General features: G+C 38.2%; 2 protein-coding genes and 1 non-coding gene across 18 annotated transcripts in view; 2 read left to right on the forward strand and 1 right to left on the reverse strand.

Moving 5' to 3' along the window:
- The window catches only part of Smr (nuclear receptor corepressor smrter), a 72,931-nt gene that overhangs the window by 26,028 nt on the left and 24,383 nt on the right, over nt 1-22,520 (reverse strand). The gene's annotated exons all lie outside the window — the stretch shown is intronic.
- Nucleotides 7,174-7,267, forward strand: TRNAI-UAU (transfer RNA isoleucine (anticodon UAU)). Its single transcript has 2 exons — nt 7,174-7,211; nt 7,232-7,267. It is a non-coding gene; the product is annotated as a tRNA-Ile (tRNA).
- LOC116425271 (uncharacterized) lies at nt 15,772-21,065 on the forward strand. The gene is made up of 4 exons (XM_031972759.2): nt 15,772-16,517; nt 17,497-17,986; nt 19,531-20,606; nt 20,907-21,065. The coding sequence occupies exons 1-3, from the start codon at nt 16,190-16,192 to the stop codon at nt 20,588-20,590; spliced, it is 1,878 nt and encodes a 625-aa protein (XP_031828619.1). The 5' UTR covers nt 15,772-16,189; the 3' UTR covers nt 20,591-20,606; nt 20,907-21,065.

Raw genomic sequence — 22,520 nt, forward strand, 5'->3', positions numbered from 1 at the left:
TTGAATATTTTTTTCTGGCTACTCATTGATCAGATACAACTGAATGAGGCCGGCGCTTGAGCGTTAAGTGGCCGATACGTTACGGCGCTCAGACTTTAAATGTCTTTTAGGTCGCCGGCGCTCAATGTGTTAAGATGACGTGTATACTCGTCGAACACAGTGAACTGGTTAAAGATTAAACAATACACGAAATCCTCACCGGGAGTTTGGCACGAAATTGCAAGATAAAGGGTTAAGGGTTATAATAACGTGTGAGATTCGTGGTAAAGATTTTAAAGAGAACTTAACAAACACACATATTACTCAATATTCGTAAATTCTAATTAAATATTACTCTTCTGTTATCGTTTGTTATACTTTAGAGCAAACGTAGGCATAGAATATACCTCAAATTTGTCTCTCTGTTCAGTAAATTAATGGCAAAGTAGTTACGTCGATCATAGTTGAAAAATAAATCGTAGGGCAAGGGGTTAATCGTTCAGAAATCGTGGCGTAAGAAGAAAATCCGCGGGACACAATTTAAGGACAATTAAACGGTGTGCACGCGGGAAATCGCAACGACGACGTATTACGCCGGTTTCAAGCGAGCAGACGGGCCCGTGTATTAACCGTTGCGCGCGGTGTGTACTCACAACGTGGATAATCCATTATTTGCACAACGAAAACGCGGCCATGTTGCCGTCGAATTCGACCACGCTCCACCGTCTAGTGCACACAGGAACGCGAGAGCTGTTGCAACCAAAGGCATTAATTGGGATTAAGTAAATCAAGACGCTAATTAGCTCGCGCCAAGAGCGAGCGAGCGGGCGAGCAGATAGACGCATGCGCAGATTCTCGCCCTTTCGCCCCGATGATCGGCCATCCCCCGCGAACCTTGCTTTTGCTTTTGATTTTGCTTTTGATTTTACTCGCTCGCCTGCCGACCCCTTTTGCGTGCGACTCTCCCACAAGCTATACAAAGTACCGAACGAATATTTTTATTCGGTTTGTGTGGAGGAAAATGTAATGTGGCACTCTTGTAATTTTTTATATTATGAAATAGATATTTAGTAATTAAAAGTGTCTTTAGTTTATTAGCATATATATTATCAACATATTAGAATTATATGTAGGTAAACAAATTTATATTGTAATGCATAATGTATTATTTTCGTTACTGAAGAATATAAGTAATATAATTTCAAAATTAAAAGTTGTCTGTGTTGAACTGAAAAAGAAATATTTCTTGTAAATTATGTAAGTTAAAGAATCGTGTGTTGGAATATACTTTATAGAAGGCTTGTAGCATTCATATTTGTGTGTAAAATTACTTAGTTATTGATATTTTCGAACGTACAGTTAGAATTTCTGAATTCAAGCGTATTATTATGTTGGTCCCCCGTAAGAAACGGTAATATGATCTCCGAAGAATCCATTATTACATTAAAATTATTAAATTTTTTACTTTTGTTGTAGCAACGTAACAAATTGTTGTAGTCTAGTAATAGTTTGCTTCTTCAATAACAATTTCCAATATTTCAGCAAAAAAAATATAAAACTCTGTAACTCTTCCTTTAATCATTTTCTCGTCATTATATTTCACGTTAAATTTCAATAGGGTTATTCAACAGTTAGTATAGGTAGTTATCAGATTTACAGCACTCGTCCCTTCCTGTGTGATTGAATCGGTGATCTGCGGTTGATTCGCGCGACGCGGACGTGTCATTCTTTTCAAGGTAATTTGAACACGCGGACAAAGTGGCATCGTTAATGACGATGTTATAAATAAATGGACGATACGCCCCCATGTTTGGAAACGCGACAGTCGCGGTAAATGGTCGGGATAATTCAATGTCCGTAGAGTTGGTCATTCGGTTGCCCACTGCGCACGGTGTTCGTGTTATGCGCAGTTCAATCGAATAACACGTATAGGTAAAAATAACATAACGTAAATCATATAATCCTCGAGAGACCAGAATATATCCAATCATGAAAGAAATTATATGTATATCAAGGTTAACATCATCGAAGCAACTTCATCAACTACATACCAGGACACCCTAATAACCTACTACAAAGTATATGGAATTCTCGATAAACTATAAAAATACCAATTCGACTATACACACAACCTTTCATTTTGTCACCAGTATCCACTTATTAACTAGTTAATTGCGTTCAACGAGTATACATATCATCTTACAAGTTAAAATGTTACTAATTCTTTTATTCGTATACTACTTCAGTGATATAATACTATTAAATTTTCGAAACCAATATTCTTGTGAAGTTCTTGTTTCAGAAATAGGTACTAATTATTTGTAAAACGGATCTCCTCATCGACTTCGATGACCATGAGCACTGCGGCTAGGCCTTAGTTTTCGAGGAATATGCAAAAATATGTAACTCTAATTACTTGTATAGGAAAATTATAAAGTATGTATAGGAAAAAGTTGTTCACAACCAGGTCCCGACAACACATCTCAAAGCCATTAACCCATTTAGTTTAAAAAAGCTCTTATTGTGCGCATAATGAAATCAAATAATGAAGTGTATACTCGTCAAGACACTTATAACATTCTAACGAAAAACAAAAGCGAAACGAAGGAGAATAACACGTTTGTCTAAAAAAAAATAAATAGTCTATCGTTAAAAGAGTTAACATCACTTAGAGCTTTAAGATGACGTGGATACTCGTCAAACGCAATTAACACAATGTTGACCGTTCATTTTACACAGAAGCTATCCCATTTTACCGTTTATTATTCCGTAATTAAATATGAAAGTGAAACAATCTAAATAAACTTCAATATACTTTACTTATACATATCGAATTGAAATGAAACTTTGCACATATCTTTTATATAACTTTGAATATTTTGCTTTTACAATATTCTATATTGCCCTGCGTTTCAAAAATTGAAATAACTAAGTCAAACACAAGTTAACTACTGACCGGCTAACAATGTGATAACTTGTTAAAATCACCAAGGAATCTTTCACAACTAATCACCCATAAACATCCTTCTGTAAAACAGTCTCACGAGTCCCTCGCATATCAAACCGCAAAAGTTCGTCTCGCGAATTCGATAAAGAGAGGGTCCCGCGACGGAGTCCGATTAGTTGAGCAATTCCATATCGCGGCTCCATTAAGGTAACAGGCTAAGGAGAAAAACGTAGGCATCGCGGAAAGCGAAGCGCCGATGAAACGCAAAGAAAGAGCGAGTGAATTTCTGAGCGGATGAGTATTTATTTCATTACATGGGTGGAAAGAGAGAGAGGAAGGTTGGGAGGGAGGGAGGCGAGCGCGAGCGTGGAAGAGAGGCCGCGGAAAGCCCGCTCGGATCCTGGTAATATCGCGAAAAGTGTTTGCTCAGCTTGTCTCGACCGGGCTCGGAGCATTAAACCGCGAGCGTTCTTTCGTCTCCCCGGGATCCAGCCGAGAGCGATGCCGACCTCTCCAATGTGTACACTTCTGCTCCCGATTATACGTTGCGAGCTCGAAGGGCTATTTCCCCCGCCCCGCGACCCACCTCCACAGGCCCTGCCCTCGATTTCAATTCCGACGATTCAAAACGACGATCACGTCCCGTCGCACCATGGGCCCGAATACTCGACGCGATTCCGTCAGAAATCCCCGAATAACAAATACAAACATCCACCGTGCGGCTCTGTCGATACTGCGACCGGTGTTGATAGCAGATCTTCACGCGAATTTGGACAACTCTAAATTAAGCGCAATTCTCAGGTGCCGTGTCAATTCTGAAAGCTAGAAAGTCACAGGTGCAAGACCCTTCCACTCAGGATTCTCGTGTTAATAGAATAAGTGATGTTATTGTTGGAGCGGCATAAAGAAGAAAGCAGACGGAACAAAATGCGACGAAGTGAGATGTGCACGACCTTTTTTGAGATGTTATTCCCTACTGTTCACGAGAAGAGCACTGAAAGAAGTGCAGGTCGCATTGGTCAAATTTCATTTTTTGTCATCTTATTTTCGATACTAATTTGCTATACGTCAATACGGTCACATATAACCAATCAAAACTATAAATAAAATCCCTAGCGGGAGATTTATTTTGCCCTTGTGTCGTCACGGGGCCTTTCTCGTCAACAATCAATACTTACAGTATTCTCGCGATTGATGCCCGAAAATCGGGACTGCAACCGAGCACTAACCGTGCAGTTAATTCGAAGTTTTTCTGATTGAAAGGAGACCAAACACGACATACTTTGGAACATATTTACTTATTTAGTAAATTACAATAATCTATTTTCTTCTGGTACATTGTGATTTAAAGTATTTCATGTCTTTCTTTGACTTTTCTGTAGAAAAATTATTTCTATGAACTTATACTTCAGTTTGCGCATTAAGACTTCGTCTGCCAAGTAAAAATTCACCAAAACTCGTATATAGTCGAAACAGTTGTCTTAATAAGGCAGAAACTAAAAAGACAGAATTTTTCATAACGACTGCGCTACAGTCTTTCTTATATTTTATATACCCAACAAAATTTGATTCATTGGATACGTTATCAAGAAAATGTATGTTTAAATTTATCTAAAAAGTGGTGTCACTCATTCGGTTGACGTGACAGTTAAAGCGTTAAGAAAACAGTTTCCTCAATAATTTTTTTAGAATAATTTGTTTTTATTTCAATATTTGAAAAAGAGGAAATCAGGAACGGCTCATTTTGACTTGTCTGGTAGTTCCAGTGTCAATTCCAAGTGATTAAGAAAAAATCTGCTAATAACAGGTTTCGCGGGAGACGAATTTCGATGGAAACGAAATGTTTCATAACTAATGAGAGTTAGGGTGAAACATCCCCGGGACAATGGCAATAATATCTACGCGAACGATTGCGATGGTGGTGGTCGTCGGTCTCGATCGCGATGCAAACTGTTGTGGGGGTGGGGGCGAATGGAGGAAGAGAAACGAAGAAACAGAGGGGACCACCGCGCGTCTGTCAACTCCCGGTTTGAAGCTTCGTTCTCCAGGGAAATGTGCGTAATCGCTGTGTTCTATCCAGAATCGGTGCCGACTCATTCTTGCTGGCGTGTGCGTTCGTTTCATGGCACAACATCCGCCGTCAATACTTACATTGACGTTCATACGTCACCGGACACCCCACTCCGTTCGCAGCGATATGACTATGACGGGTACACTTTGCTTTTGTTTTAACATTCAAATTTTTGAAAGAAACATTTGTTCGATGCTTCGACTGCCACGTCACCTAAATTCAGGTGACGCCATTTTTTATATAAGCTGAAACATTAATTTTCTTGGTAACGCGTCGAATAAACCGAACTTTGTGGATGTATGAGATATGAAAAACATAGTGGAGTAAAAGTAAAGGAAGAATCTTGACTGTATAGTCTCTGATTTATTAACCCTTCGTACTCGAGAGGCGACTCTCAGTTGTCATTTGATTCAACGCCGTGAAATGGTAAAATTTAAAATTGAATATTAAATTTGGTCATTGGCGCATGAAACATTGAAATAAAGTTCTTTCCTTTAATTTATGCAATATTTTCTTTGCGTTAGTTACAGTAATAATCATCGCTTTTATCGTGAAATAATGAATGTTTATAATGAGAAACATTCTCGTGTGCAAAGTTAACACTAAAACTACCGAGCAGTTCTTTCGTCTCGAGACTTCAATTGGCTTACAATTCAATTTGCGTGTTGCTAAATCAATTTCTTTAATAATATCTCACAGAAACATCTGTCAACGTTTTAATAATTGCAAAAAGAAACTTAACAGTGTTAAGAAAATTGTTTCGAGTGCATAGGAGTTTCAATCAGAGTTTATTTGGAAGTCAACATGTTAAATAACGACCTGTAACAATTTGTGAAGTTCCCATTATCCGGAATAACCAATTAACGAGAACATCTGTTTCAACCAGTCTTTAAGTTTCATGAATTATAATCAACACAAACGAAAATATACTTTTATACATATTTTTATATAATTCTCAATATTCTTCGGCACGAATTTTTAACGGAGAAAGAAAAATTATGACGAACGAGTATGGCACCGTTATTCATCGTCAATAATGTTTAAATAATGAATAGTATTTGATATATTCTGTATTTATGTATTGTACCTTTGTGTAATAAATAGCATTACTGTGTTATATTACATCACGTTGGCCAAAAAGTATTATTGCATTTCTAAATAAAGTTTACAGAAAAATTTCACTTCATTGAATTAACCCATCGCACTACAGTACAAAAGAAAAAAATCCACGATCATTTTATGTATACAATTTACTCTACATTACCATAATTGACAATAGGAAAGTAATATTTAATTTGCACTTGAAACGATCAAGTGACATTTGCATTTCCCAAATTCTGTTTAAAATCTTCATCGTGGGTCTCTGTAATATTTATTAATACTTAACAGTTAGTATAAACGTTACAATGTAAAGTAAAACATTGTTACGAATTTCGTCGCTTTTTAAATTATTCTCTTCGTTTCTATTATTTCAACGCTAAAGTTCATGTATCTAGTGTATTTATTAATGTAACACTGCGTTACACACAAGAATGCCAGATAATCGGAACCCTACTGTAGTAAGTTCCGCGATAAATGTTATCAACGTTTCAATTTTAAACCGCTCCGTGCGATGGGCACGTACACTAATAGTTCATCTATTAAGTGTTCAACTGAAACCTACAGTACCTTCAATGAGTCGAGACGTAAACAAATGCACGAAGTGACTTATAGACGAAACAAGGGCGCAATAATTTAAAGATATATTTATATAAACAATAGAAATATTTATAATTACATTTATAATGTATTTATTATTAGAAACATTTAGAATTAGAATTAACAAAATAGAACAAACACGAATATAACAGGAAATCATTGCAACGAATACGAGTGGGTATTAAAACACAAGACGTGCAATAAATGCAACAATTGTAAATCGGACAAGAATAAGCAGCAAATAATAATGCAAACTATTTGACGTTTTGAGGTTTAACATATTATTGTGAATTGTTGCGGTACATCCTTCAAATTAATAACTGACTAATGTTTTACGTTAGTGTCAGCTAATAGTGGCGATTGCTGTTCTTCGTATTTTTTATCATGTAAACATTTTGTTTTCATTGTTGTTTGTATTATAGTTATCGAGCATCTTTCTACACTTTTACAATAGTGATTTAGGAAGCGTCTTTCGAACTCCCCAGTGGCGCAATCGGTTAGCGCACGGTACTTATAAGACAGTATAGCTCTGAGCAATGCCGGGGTTGTGAGTTCGAGCCTCACCTGGGGAAATAAATTTTTTTTCATGAAATTCTCGTTAGAATATCGAACATATACCTTTGTATGATGTAACAAAATCCTATGGGATAAATAAAAGCAAATACCTAACGATACTGATATATTAATAGTGTCACGTTTGAAGCAGATGAACAAATATTAACAGTTGCTTTTTGGAACGGTATTTATATGGAGAAGTGACTTTTCATATTCGGTAACTTTGAAATACACCGCCGTCTATAATTATTAAAACCAACTCAATATTTTGTTTCCCAGATGGCATCGTAATGAAATGTCGTTAAAATTTTGTATAATAATAAATATTATAAATAATATCGATGTTTGCTGTATAAAGTTATAATGCAACATTAAAGTAGTAATTAATGTATTGATATGTCAGTTTAAATTTTTTGTGACTGAGTTAAACATTCGAACAAGTGTATGTTATAATTAGCTAAGAAATAATTACTAGATAATTATCTCTGGAACTTTTTCAAAATCCAATACAACCATTTTTCCCTAGTTTTCTAGTTATACACATACTATTTCTATTCCTCGTTATCATTTAATTAAAGTCCATATCGTCTTTCCCCGCATCTTCTGCTATTACTGTAACTCCCCTTCTTCCAACGTTTACAACCTTCCTCACTAATCTCTATTCAAACGCACCAAGCAGCCTTCATTCCCTAACACTTTCCCTAATTCCATTGCTGTCAGGCTATTTCATTGAGCTAGCTTAACATACTCGCAACCGACGAAATTTCGGCTGCTAAAAGCCTAATTATCGGTGATTATATTGCAATATCTTCGAACATTTATCAAAACCAAAACTTTTACGTGATCAAAACGTAGCCGAAATGGAAAGTAGAAGTTACCGAACAATTTATTGAAGATTAGTGACAATTACCTAAGAGTTTCTTGATTAAAATTTCTATAACAATGACAATTGTGAACCTGATTCAGCAAGTCGTATTAACTAACATAATCTAATTATTACTCAAGAATTATCATTCAAAATTAATAAGCCATTTTTTAACACGTTGAATGTCGAATACTTTCACGTAGCAAAAATCTGACTTAATTTTGTATAATAATACTTGTTTTTCATAACAAAGTCAAGTAGTATCAGAAGTAATTATTAAGAATTTGATATCATGGTACTCACGTTACTAAATATTTTTAATCGACATCAATTTCCTTATTGTAATTATTTTCAAGCAATTTGGAAGTCCCGGTCATCGATGACCACTATCGCAGTCAAAGTGTTAACATTAAAACCATTAGACAGGTCAAAAACAGGTCAATTCCTGATTTCTTTTTTTACAATTATTGGGAGGCTACAAGCGTTTTCCATAGAAGTTAATAAGTAACTTAATTTGGTAATGTACGAACTAAAACATAAGCTAACGAAAATCTCAGAAGTTATCACATTGGCGACCGAGATTAAGATTTCCCGTTTTCATATAACATATGTTGATGACCGGAAACGAGTTCCTTGTGCTACATCCGTAATTTTTATAACGTATCATTACCCAAGAGCAACTGTTTTATCAAATATCATATACAAAAAAAAACTTTGGAGTTACTTATGTCTAAACAAAAAAAGGTTCGTATATGTCTAAAATTGTCGGTCTCGTTGAAAATTTTAACAAAACATTAGCGGTCAGCAATGTGTTAATTTGATCGTTTGGTAGTTCCAGCGTTAACACTGTCGAATTATTTGGCTCATGGTCCCTCTTTTTCCTTGACTCCCGTCGTTCTGTGCTACGTCGATCGCGCTAAATCTTCATTTCCTAATATCGAATCGTTACCTTTCCGCAATTACAACATTTCGATTCTAATTTGTATTACAATTATTTAATATTCACTGTACAGTCTTGCATTTGGCAAGTGTTCCCATTGAGTAGATTCACTTCTCCAGCGAGAGCGGTGCCGGCAAAGGTAGAGAGAGCAAGATATCGGATTGATAGCGGGGCGGCGAAGGGTCGAAAAGCGAAAAGCGAAAAGAGAGCGAGCAAACGAGCGAGCTATGCGCGCGGACGAGCGCGAGCGCGGACTACGAGCCGGAATAAAGTGGAATTCAACGCAACGTGAATTATAAACGATATTATGCAAACACCGCGGAGAAAGAGTACTCGTACCGCGAGTTAATTTGATGAAAAACATCAGAGGGCAAGGAGATAGAGGAAACAGCAGCCAGAGAAGGAGAAAGAGGCAGGCTCCGAGGGGAAACCGGCAAAAGACGCATCCCGAAAAGATCCTTATCGAGGCGAACACGAGCCTCTCCTCTGTACCCACCGTCAAATATTTTCGTTGGTTTTTCAACACTTTTGCTGGCACCGAGCACAATCACGATTTACCGTTCACGTCTCGATCTGAACACGAGACAAGATCGTGCTGCACCGAATGCGATGGTTAGGCTGTGCTTTCACAATACGATTCCTAAATCGTGATTCACGTCGCTTGATACGTATCGCGCTACATACTTCATGCATCGTACAGCGAAGGGCGTTAAGGCCACCATACATGTTGAAACTTGTGGAGATGCAGGCATCGCTACAAACGACAGGATTGAGACTTTTTTGTTGTTTGCTTGAGTGCAACATCTATAATAAAACTTTGAAAGACTTAAACTCACCACTTGTAGCGATCGATTTGAGCTTTTTTCACTTTTTGTTTGAGTACAACGTGTATCATGAAAGCTTGGAAAACTCGAACCTGTCACTTGTAGCGATGCCTGCAGCGCCGCAGGTTTCAACGTGTATGGGGGCTTTTACTTATCGTTGTCCTAAACTTTATTCTCAATTGAAGTATGATTCGCAAATTCTGACAAAATTGGCATTAACATTGTACATAGGTTTGTGATTTGATTAAAGGGATAAAAATTAATTCGTGAAGTTTTTCGTAGTCTTAAATGCTAAAGCAGTATGCAGAATGTATACAGTTGAGCAAAACTTGATATTATATTCCGCGAACAATGCCGTGGGAGATATTTCAAAAGAACCGAAACCTGTTTCACTCAGTGCTTGTTTCATTGGAATAAAGCATCTATTATTCCTATTGTAGAATCCTATATTTTATTACAATATCTAATGGTTAATTTGTTTTGCGTTGTGCATGTGTGTGTGTGTGTGTGTGTGCCTGTGTTCTTCCATACTTACAATTACTACATGCGAACATATTGTAAAGAAATGTATAAAAAGGGGAAAAGCTTCGAATAAGAAAGAAAAACGACAGAAAAATTATGAAAAATCGATATGCGAAAAATAAAATACAAAATGTACTCTAAAACTGCGGCATTCAAAATTATCACTAAATGGCAAAACTTTGTGCAAATTCCTATTTCACGCACAAATTTGAAGAAACCGATATTAAATGAAATAGTACCAAGTTTTTCATTTTGAAACTTCTTTAAAATGTGTATACAACGCGCGTAAAGTATCGCAGAAATTAACACTAGACAGTAATGAATTTGGATCATTAGAAATATCATTAATATTATGAACGTCATCAATGTGCACAGTTATATTGAAAACGGTCCGATAGTTTGCGGTTAGTCCAAATATAATGGAAGTCATTGTTGGTCTCCGATGACTCAACGATCGGGCGAAAGTTGACGCTTGCCAACGAATATCGGATCATTCTGGTTCGCTTGCCGCTGCAACATTATATTTGCATCGGGCCCACAACAAAAACGTCACGCGACGTCAAATTTGAAGGAAAATACACCTGATCCTCGATTTACGCGAAAATCCGTTCCACGTGGGTTCGTTTTATGCGAACAAAAATTGCGTAAATAGAGCCTGCCGGTATAAGAGGAAACAAAATATTCAAGAGAAAAACTGGTATAAGTTTTAGAAATACATATTTATTTCACATAGCTTAACAACAAAAATAATAATAATAACATTTTAGAAAACAAAAGTATATTTTATTCGCTGTTACTAACTTTAAATCGCATAACTTGAGATCGCGCGTAAAAACTACCGCGTAAATAGTGTTCCAATTTACCGGGTGAAAAAAGTCCGCGTAAATGGAGGGTCAGGTATATTTGTAAAGATATTCAGCAGCCTTTACCCCTTTACGACCAAGTGTTTGCAGCTTGGAAACGCCTAATTTTTCTATTATTTCTTGAATTTGCAGTGTGATTTCAATGTACAAACACAGTACAGCCAAATTAGGAAGACTGGTCACAAATGTAACCGAATATGAAAAGAAAACGAAGTAATTATTGACTTCGAAGTAAGCAATTATTCATTAAAAAATGAATTATAAATCTAATATTCGCTTGATTAAAATAAGCATCAGAGTTTCAATGAATGATCAAAGTCATTCAAGCTATTTTTTATTTCAATTTGGTTCTAATAATTGTAAAATATTCGCATAATAAATATTGCTCACAACTGTTCAAAGCTAGTGTTTCAACGTACCCTCTCCAAAAATCAACATTACTATATCGACAAAATTTTAACGTGTTAACTGCCACGAAAGTATTGGACGTTTCATATACGTATAACACTTCTTCGCAGCACAGATAAATTGTGTTAGAAATAATTATTAATGCTTTCTTTTCACAGTTTTTACATTATTATCTAGCTATTACCTAACAAAATAGGTTTATTCGCTTTCAATTAAATATCACATCAACTGTCTCATTGTCATCATTTTCAACCAATTTACAAACATCAATCATCAGAGAGACAACTACACAACAGTCAACGTGTTAATGAAGGTGCAACAAGCAGTCAGAAAATGTTGACACGTAACCGGCTAGAGGTGAGAGAATTTTCGTTAACGGCCAGCAATATTTTGTAAGTTTTCAGAAAGGGCAAGTGAACTATGAATTCTACTATAATTGTTATATTTATCAATATTTTTGTATAATTTTTAATATGGCTATTATTGTTTTATGATAACTACGACTGTCTAACAAATGAATTCATAAAGAAATCGATAATAGTTAGGATTAATAACTTAGAAATTATTTCACTCCACAACAAATCGTAAGTTTTTCAAATGGGTATTAACGGCCACCCAACTACTCAAGTGTTAACCCTTCGCGCTCGACAATAATCGTATAACATTCCATGTTACGACTTCTTACTTCCCATGCTGAATAATTTTCCATACACCCACAATTCCTTTATTTATTCTCCTGGGTTCGGAGAATTCTCGTCATTCTCGATTAAAACCGGCGACGCGACGACGACCGTGCAAATTTAACTTGTCCGACAATTTGTAGGGGTGCAGCTCGCGCGAGTCGCCGATACGAATCGCATCGTGATGGCGGTCGAAACGAACACGACGATACGCGATTTGAAAAAAAGAAGCACGATATACCGTGAACGTACAATGTCCGCGGGTAGTAATTAAATCAACAAAAATCGAGCTTTCCTTCCGTGCTTTTTCTCGTCGAGCGGTTCTCGCCGGAACGCGTCGGCGAGTCACATCGATGCAGCGGAACGACGTAACTGATTTCTACCGATCGAGATTGACACGTTCAGGACCACGGTTGAATTTGAAATACCCTTACTGTGGACCGTGCCTTTCTAGCAATTGTTTCGCGTGATATTTTATTCGTATACTCCCTCGTCAAACCCCCGTACATGACAATTATCGTTTTACAATAACTACCGCTGTTTAATAAATGAATTCTATAGAAATCGGTAATTTTTAAAATTAATAACTTAGAAATTATTTCAGTCTACAAATCGTAAGTTTCCCGGTACAGATAGGGTTAACAAACGAGACCTAGAAATAATATAGTTCCTTTAACTTATGGAAAGTTTTTTTTACGTTTGTTGCAACTAAAATTATGGATATTTTATTTAGGAAATAATGAATGCTTACAATGAGGACTATTGAGGAATGTGAAGGGTTAACACTTAAGCAGTCGGGTGGATGTTAATAACCGTTTAAAAAACTTACGTATATACGTTTCTTAAAAAATGTGGGATTAACGAAAGTAATATTATCTTGATCTTTTTATATTTTTATTTCTAAATAAATGGTTGCTACGCAGAAATACACAAATGGCGCGGAAATAGTCTTGCATACGTCTAAAGTAATTGACACGAAAAAACCAGTGCATTTTAGGCAAATTAAAGTGATATCCACTGTTCTCATAAAATGACAAATTTTGATCAATATTATGTTGAATTGCAAGAGAGAGGTTTCAAATCAGTGGTTCACCCCAGAAATTGTTGCAGTATAAGATTCCGTACATTAATAAGGCAAAACTTCATCGTGAGGGACCATTACAAACAACATTATCACATTCCATAGAAGCTATGCAGTCAACCACATTCCTGTTAACCAGTTAACTACGCAATTTAATTTGAAAATCTCTCATTGTGCGTGCAATAAAATCAAATAATAAAGCGCATACTCGTCAAATCCAGGGAAAATGCACTTATAATATATTTTAACGAAAAGCTAAAGCAAAACCAAGAAAAATTACAGATTTATCTGAAAAAATAAATAATCCATCGTTGAAAGAATTAGTATTATTGTGAATTTTAAAATGACGTGTATACTCGTCGAACGCAATTGACTGCTTAAATGTCGAACTTTATAATTGTACTGTAGCAAATCAAGTGGTGACTGAGAGACGCCCCTCGAGTGCAAAGGGTTAACTCGTTCCCATTTGAGCTCTAATTGCACGTCCTACCCGTATTACCGGGATGAGAACCTGTATTACCGATTACACGTAGATACTTAATTTATCAAGTTTATTCATCGTTTATTCTGGTTTAAAAGTTTACTATTCTCCTTTGTTACTAATTAATTGTAGAACTTCAAAACGCAAGGTATGGTATATAGTAATAAAATTCGAAATAATACGTAGTACGGCTGGCGAATTATTCCGCGTTCGGTGATATAAGGCTATATTTTTAAAGTTAAGAACTTATTTCACAATCCTTTACAGATGTTTCTGATAGCTTCCTATGTTGATATCTTGGACCATTCAAAGTACTTATCAATTTATCTTAATATCTTTTAGTTTCTGTCAATATTCACTACATAATGTAAGCAAACTTTAAAAAATAATTTCAGATATTCGACGCTTTGTATTAATTAATCAAAAAAGGAATTGTGATTAGTAGGTACGATAGTTCTTGTGTTAACACATCGTACACCATTTTATTCAAATTAACTTACTTTTTTTCATTTACTTATAGAATATGGATTTGTAGGATTTTATTGCAAATGCGAATATTTTTATTCATAACAAAAATTAAATATTTATTTACTACTACTCCGAAAACCCGGCTGACGGCCAATGGTACATGAACAACGTATTTTTACGTGCTTTATACGTTTTACGACCTTATTATTCTCTTCTGAAATCAAGCGAAGTGTTGTTGGAAGAATGGAAGAGTAACCGAAACGGAAAAGTTTGTGTAATGCTCGAAAAGTTATAATACAAATAAATGTATACTCTTGACTGTACTGTGAATGTACGCTCTTCTGAGCAATATTGAATCAAAGCATATCTAAAAATGCGGGAAATGTGAAATTTGATTCTAATAGGGATTACCTTTTTCTAAAGCAAATAAAAAGTTAATATAATTTCTGTAAAAACTTGTATCGACATCAGAGTCAATCAGAAAAATTATATTATATAACAGAATAAGATTTTAATTTTAATTCCAAGATTCACAAACAGATTATTCAAAAACGTTAAACCACTGGTTCTCAAGCAAACATCCCAAAACTGTTCGCAATGAAGAACAAACCATGGACAGCTGCAATTTCAAAACTCGCAAACCACAATCATTTCGTTACGTAACTTCTCCACATCCCCAAACGAAAGAACCAGACAACATCCCGTTAACACGCTGACTGCCGCGGAAAACTTCAGCGTTCCTTACTTCTACTACCATGACAGTCAACGCGTTGATCCGTGTGCAATACATAAAAACACAGAAAACGAGTACAATAGTTCCGACACGTGCTACAATTGCAGAGAAATAAAACAAAGAATGCAAAAAATCGATAAAAGAAACTTCGATGCATATAATTCCTCCGATTCGTCATGTGCATTTCTTCACAGTTTTATTCGAAGATCGCGAGAATCCGTCCCATCGATGGATCAGTGAAAGAAGAAGAGAAAAAAGTTCTAGTAATAGCGAAACACATAGAGACAAACAGATAGAATAGAGACAAGAAGAGCGACAACGAGAGGGAAAGAGGGAGACGGAAATGGTGGGAGGTTAGGAAGGGAGAGAACGAAGAGAGAGGAAGAAAGCGAGAGGGGAAGAGGACGGAGAAAGAAGGAGCAAGAGAATCCTGCACATGGATTGCAAATACAGGAGCAGCAGGCGCACGTGCGGCCCTGCCGTAATTGAGCTGGTACAACCAATCTGCACTCGTCGGGGGCGGTTCTCTGGCGTTCGGAGGTTGGGGCGCGCTGCACAGGGACTGGTTGATGCGCGTCGTCTGGAGGAGGAAGACCGAAGGGTGGTAGAACCGAACCACTTGAAAAAGCAAGCGAATCTACAAGCTCGGCCGCGACATCACGGTAGTGGCCGCAGATGAGACCCGCGGCCGACGTTCCAGCGTTCAAATCACGCTCGATCACGGCGCTCCGCGCTTGCTGCTGCTCCCGCGACCGCTAGTTTCTATCATCGGGAGACTAGATACGATCACGTTTATTCGCAGAGATCGCGACGATCGATCGACCGTGACATTAACATTCGAATCGCGCCGCGTTGAAGCTGTCCGTAGCGACTGCTTTCTCGTCTGGCTCGAGTTTTTCCGCGACCATTTGGAGGGAAACAGGATAACGCTTCTAAGAGGAGTTTCTTTGCTCGTGCTTTTTTTACGTGAACTTTCATCGTGACCTCTACCGCGCGACTATGACTCGACCATGCCCGACCGTTGATCAAAACGCCAAGTCTTTTCGAGGATACCCGAGCTAATCGGTTAAGAGGATGTACAGCCTGTACAGAGCCTGGTTTGGCGACAGCGTAGTTGGGGACAGTTACTCCCGGCTTCAAGAGACGCTGTCGCCTCCTGACACTGTTGTCCGAGTGGGGAACGAAGGGGAACACCAGTTCGTCGCTCACAAGGGAGTCCTCGCGGCTCACAGCGGCTATCTGAAGGCTCTGCTGAGCAACGCCGCTGCGGCGCCCAACACGAGCGTCAGTGCTAACGTTGCCTCTTGCAGCAACTTGCCCGCGACCGCTATCGCGGTCACCGCGACCAGCCTTTCGGGACAGTCTCCGCGACCGGTCACCTCGGTCTCGGTCTCGTCCATCGGTAAATAATCGAGCACTCGACTTCCACCCTCTCGCTATGACACTTTGAAGTTACCCCTGAAGTCCTGACGCTTTCTACGCTGATAGATTTTCTTGTTTTTCGATGGGAATACTTTTTTAAACATTACTGCCAATGGATGCCATTTGCTTTATTGGGGAAGCAGATTTATGTTTCTGGTTCGAGCTGTCTCTTTGCGAGCCGGTGTAAAAGTGAAGCCATTGAAATTAGCTTATCTAAGCAAGTGCCATTATTGCCGTTTTTGAGTGAATAAGATACTTTTAAATCTTGTGTTGTGTACATTTTTTAATCGATAACAATCTAAAAGGACAATTGTATAACTTCATTTTTAGATGTGTTTTACAAATTTCTTTATTGATCCTGATAGTTACCTGAGATCGGTATTTGAATATTAATATATTCGTATATTCAGTTAGCGGTAGCTGATTACAATTGCATCTAGTAGCGAGAGGGTTAAGCCGTGTTCTCTTGTTGGCTAATTGTTCGATTCGAAGAACCGGGAACGGAGTGGTTGAAACCTTGTGTTCCACGTACGCAGCGATACCTGGATACCCATCTTCCTCGGAGCACGAAGATATTCTCATCAGACCTACTCTCCAAACACTAAATTACAACACTACTCTTAAAATTCCAGAATATCCACTAAACTGTCCTACAAGGATTCAGTGTCCTATCAAGAAATAACTATTAAACACAATGCCACCCGAAAATTATTCATCACCGTCAAAGATCCAAAGAACCCTACGAAATCTCATTAGATCAGCCAGAGGACACCAAGGGAAAACTACACGAAGCACTCCACTATTCTTAATCAAAGAATAAAAGAACCCATGGATAGGTCTGATGACGAAGACCTTCGAGATCCGTGGAAACAGACCCAGGCACCGCGTCGTATCTCGTTCGAAGAGAACCAAAAAGGAGCCAACAAGAGTAGCTAGCTCTGTTGAATGGTGACTTACAGGCGGAGAAGCGTTCGCGCCCTTGTTGAACTACATGTATACGGGACGGCTGGAGGTGACGCTGGACAACGTTTACAGCGTGCTGCTGGCCACGCATTTGTTGCACATGCCCGGAGCTCTTGAGCAGTGCCGGGCGGCTCTGCTTCGGCTGAGAGCTCCGCCGCCCCTGCCTACGCCGATACCGGTCCCGGTGCCGGTCCCAGTGCCAGTGGCCCCGACCTCGACCCTTACGTCTACGTCAATCTCAATGTCCACTTCGACGGCTGCCGGCAGCATCCTCAGACCGATACCCAACAGGCTGATAATAGAGCCGAGCATGTGCTGGCCGACCGCGCCGCTTTACCCGCCGCCGGCCGCGCCGCCGGCCCCCGCGTCCATCGGCCTGCCCCATCTACCGCGACTACAACCCTCGGTGATGATGCAGTCACCGGTTCCGCTCAACGTTTCCATTGTCCCGACTTCCGCCGGCCAGGAAACGTCCACGCGATATAGGTTTGAACCTTTCCACGGTCATTCAGAGCCATCGCACGTTTAACCCCTTACCATACGATATCGAACTAGACTCTTGAGGCAATTCTCAGGCGTAAGTTACAAGAAGTAAATGTCAATTATTTTGAGTACAAATTCAATAATATTTCTGTATTATTAGTACTATGTTCTGTACTGAACGTGGATACTGATGAATTGGGTGTTCTACGTTGGTTTTTGGTAAATTATTGAGGAAAAGTTATTCTAATCACAGGACAAAAAGTTAATGCTGCAGCTAAACGGTACTAGGTCAACGTCTGTCTTTTGGCTATATTATATGTCAAATGGGAACGTCTTCATTCGCTGTTGATGCATGCTAATGCTGCGTTGGTGGTGCTGAATAAACGTATAACCATTTGAACTGTGTATAAGAAAGTCGAAAGGCTAACGTTGACTTGGTGCCGTTAGACTGCGAGGTTATTAAATGCGCGACGGCTCTAATACTTGACATTGGATTTATCGACGTCTCTGATTCTTCCGTGCCATCCTCGGGAATGAGAAGTAAACGAAGTTTTCGTTCGTTTCGTGGAGACACGTGGACCTCTATTGTTCCGAGTGATCTTTGAGAGTCGTGGAAATTGAGTGACATGGGAAACGATTGAAGTTTCGAAAGTGAGCATTAGGACACCTGTGCTGCAAGGATGTGACGCATCAAACGGATTGATACTTTTTGTTGCTGTGAATAATATCGTTTAATGAATTTCAATGTTTTCAAAAGAAACGTTTTCATAGTATTGCCATTGATCAGCGATTATGTCATGAATAGTATGTTCTGTATTCATTAATGAGTTCAAAGTGATATGAATATGTACGAAATTCATTTAAAGCTCTTTTCGTGTATAGATTTCATGTCTTCACGCGTTCTTTCAGTGTTCAAGTGTGTAACATAGTGTTCAATCATTTCTACCATTAATACATCTTTTCGCTAATCTTTTCGTAAAGTGAAATTTAATATCGTATAAAATCCGCTAATAGATCATTGATTATAATGGAGTTATAGCTCGACCCATTCTCTGGAGAAACATTTGTCTCGTTAATTAGTCTTTCAATGAAACTCTATCGCTACGTGTCAGTTTGTGAATGTTACTCAACTACTTACAATTATACATACAAAACCGATTCATCATTTTTCAATTTTTTAAAACAGTCGGTATGTGAAGAATCTTAGAAACGGAAATCAACGATCAAGCAATGAAGAATTCAAAACTTCATTTCATTTTGTGTAATACCCTTCGGTGAACCAAGTACGCAGTTGGAACTTTTGTCAATATTCAATTCAATATAATGACTGATAAACAGTCCAAAGGAAATACGCAAAGCCTGTTATCCAAATGAAGCTACAGAAACGATTAAAAAATCATCAATTAAAATTTGAAAATGGTCACGAAGCAAGAACAACGACAACCAAAACAACCTGGAGAACCGCGGAAACAAAATTTCCAAGTGCGTACGAGGCCTCAGAAAAAAAGTCAGTCAACGACGCAAAGCTCAATGTTTTTCTGTAACAGCGATATCCCCTCGCCGAAGCAAACACCGTTCCAGATCGACAGAAGTAGAGGGTCATCAAGGGAAAGGAGACAGAAGTCTCCGGAAATCTTGACGAGATCATTCGCCGTTAACGCAGCCACAGCAGCGTTCACCGCGTTCGCGTGTTCCAGCTCAACGAGACCGACGTCGCCGTCCCGATCAATCTCACCGGCGCCGTCCTCGGAGTCTCAATCCTCTATACCATCGAACCGAAGCAAGAAGTCCTCGGAATCATCGGATCAAAGGCAGTCAAAGGAAGACCGAGGTGAGGATCAATCGAACTCAAAGAAGAATCAACAACAGAAACGCAGCTCGCCGCTAATATCCGTGGACGAAGCCAATTTAACCCGCAATCGCGAGAGACCCAACGAAACGACCTCTACGGAGACCGATCGGGGGAAATCGTCTAAGAAAAAACGTCCAGGATCGAACACAGGGACCGAATCTTCGAGCGGGGTTCTATCAGTCGTGTACGACGTCGCGTGCTGCGACGGGCCGATCAAGTTCCACCGGGTGCTCAATGAGAACTATTCGAGCTCGGCACCCTGTGGGTCGAGCCCTATTACCCAGGCACGGCTGCAGAGGTGTTTCGAGGCTGAAAACGTGGCAGGAGAAAACGACGAAAATGGAGGACCGGCTGGGAACACTTGCGACTCGATCGCAATCGACACTGAGCCTGGCAACACTGGCGGTAGCTATACCTGCGGATATTGCAGGCACACCTTCAAGTCTCAGTACTGCTACCGCAAGCACACCAAGAGACACTTGCTGCCTACCAGGCTGAACGAATCAGCTGCCGGCAACAGGCAGAGACAAGAGGTCCCCAGGAATCGCAGGGAAGTCAGGTTGCTAGATTTGAACGTTCAGTACTACCCGTGCAAGATCTGCGGATGCAAGTTCCCTAGCTACTACTTCGTCCACAAACACCGGAAGCTGTGCCACGCAAACGTGGAAGACAGACCACAGACTGAGGACATGGGGAGAGCTGCGGCGGATCAGGAATCGAACAACGCGTCTGCGACCGTTGATGAAAAACAGTGAAAGTCGATTAGGGAAGGTAAGAAGCTAATTTGGGAACATTGATATTCTGTTGCTTGTGGATGAAAGATAGTTTACTAATTGATGAACGTTAGGATAGAATCTTCATATGTTTTCTACTTTTGTTTCATTTTTCGATTCCCTGAGATGAGAGACTCGTGGAGAACTTATTTGCCTGAGACTAGAAACCTGTTTTAATCTTTGTCTAGAATTTTGCTGAGTGACAAATAGCTTTTGGGCAAATCTCAAGAGACATTCAAGTTATCTAATTGCTATGTGAAGAAAATGGAAGCTAACTGAATACTAGTTTTTGTTTCAGGGATTCCAACTATGGAAGATCGAGACCTCGACTGGTTAACATTTATCTCTACCAAGTGTTTCGAGCGCCACGTTGCATCGTTGAAGTTAGGTCACGATGACTTGCATAATATAATGAGAACATTGTAAAACCGAATTAATTAAAGTATAGTCATAAAAAGTGTCGACGCCTGCCTATATGAACGTGTTACCTTCACGATCCTTTTAACGCTTAGAGTAGAAATGTAGGATAGTAGTGGGTCAATATGTTCGATGACAATGAACTACAACATAACGCCAAGTACTATCAGTCAATTTTGTAAACTCGACATTGAAACACGATAACAGTATCATATTTCTTTGATTTAATTAGGTGTGGTTGAGAAACTGAGTAACAGAAAAAGCTATTCGTATACTTGTACACTTAGAGTTCAAATGACAATAGCATATTTCTTGTTCGATATAATAAACGGATAAAAATTATTTTCAATAGTCCCTATAGGAAACTAAAATTTCGCGGTATAATGTGTTAGAAAGAACTTTCCATTTAACGTCATTTTTTTTCTTTTGCAGTATATTGATTGTACTGCTTTACATAATATTAAAAAAGACTATTCCTGACAATCAATACAAAAAAATAGGTTCACAATTTAGTACAAAATTAAAGGGTCTTTTGAAAATATATTCAGGTAAAAATAGAATGGAACACGCAAAAAACGGTATTTTCCACATTGAATATTAAAATATGAAAGTATAGTCCGAAACACGTGACGAAAAAGGTACACCTTTAAAATAGTAAATTCCTGAATGTGTACGAAATCATCATACAATTGTTTGAACATTAGTTTATAGATTCACTGAAACATTACTTACAATAAAAGAAAATTGTTCTGTGGCCCATTCCAAATTTGAAAATATTACATTTTTTTCGATTTATTGGATAAAGGGATTAGAAAAAATTTCGTTACAAATGCACACCGACGAATATATCGACAATTTTCAAAATTGTTTTGCATCGTAAAAATTTCCACTGACCAATAAATACTCAATCTTTTTTAATCCATTAAAATATTTTAATTTTGTTCGTTAACAAACAATAGGTGAAACGAGATTTCAATGTTATTAGAATATAACTGTCTGGTTTGAAGACTACAGATTTGAAACACATTTAAAAAGTGAAAAATGTGAAGTATGCTAACAGACAAATCCTTCTATTGCTATTGTATGAAATGAATTCAATCTTTTCAGACTCATTGTGTTAGTTACTTTTCCTTCGTTTTATCAAATACATGCGAATTTTTTAATCTCTGGAATATAATAAGTGAAACTATATTTCTTTAAAGAATATAATTATATTATATAATACGTGTAACTAATAATTGACATAATGAAAAATAACAATTATAGAACCGAACTACCGAATAATAATTATAATTTTATTTTGGTCTTTCATAACTGTTTCAAGAACCGAAACCGATATCATAACTATTTTCAATCCCTGATTAACACGTCACGTACGGCTACTGCGTATGCACTATTTTTGCTTTGCTCTGTTGGCTCACCACTGTACATGTAGTACATTGCAATAGCTGATTCTCTTAATAAAAATAATAAAAACTATGAGATAATACTGCTA

The sequence above is a fragment of the Nomia melanderi genome, chromosome 4 (genome assembly GCF_051020985.1).
Source record: "Nomia melanderi isolate GNS246 chromosome 4, iyNomMela1, whole genome shotgun sequence".
NCBI classification, from domain to species: domain Eukaryota; kingdom Metazoa; phylum Arthropoda; class Insecta; order Hymenoptera; family Halictidae; genus Nomia; species Nomia melanderi.

Bases quoted from the DNA above. Each gene is read 5' to 3' on its own strand.
- LOC116425271 (XM_031972759.2), top strand. From the start codon at position 16,190: ATGTACAGCCTGTACAGAGCCTGGTTTGGCGACAGCGTAGTTGGGGAC. The intron at 16,518-17,496 runs GTAAATAATCGA...GGTGACTTACAG, and splicing joins GGTCTCGGTCTCGTCCATCG to GCGGAGAAGCGTTCGCGCCC. The intron at 17,987-19,530 runs GTTTGAACCTTT...TTTCTGTAACAG, and splicing joins GAAACGTCCACGCGATATAG to CGATATCCCCTCGCCGAAGC.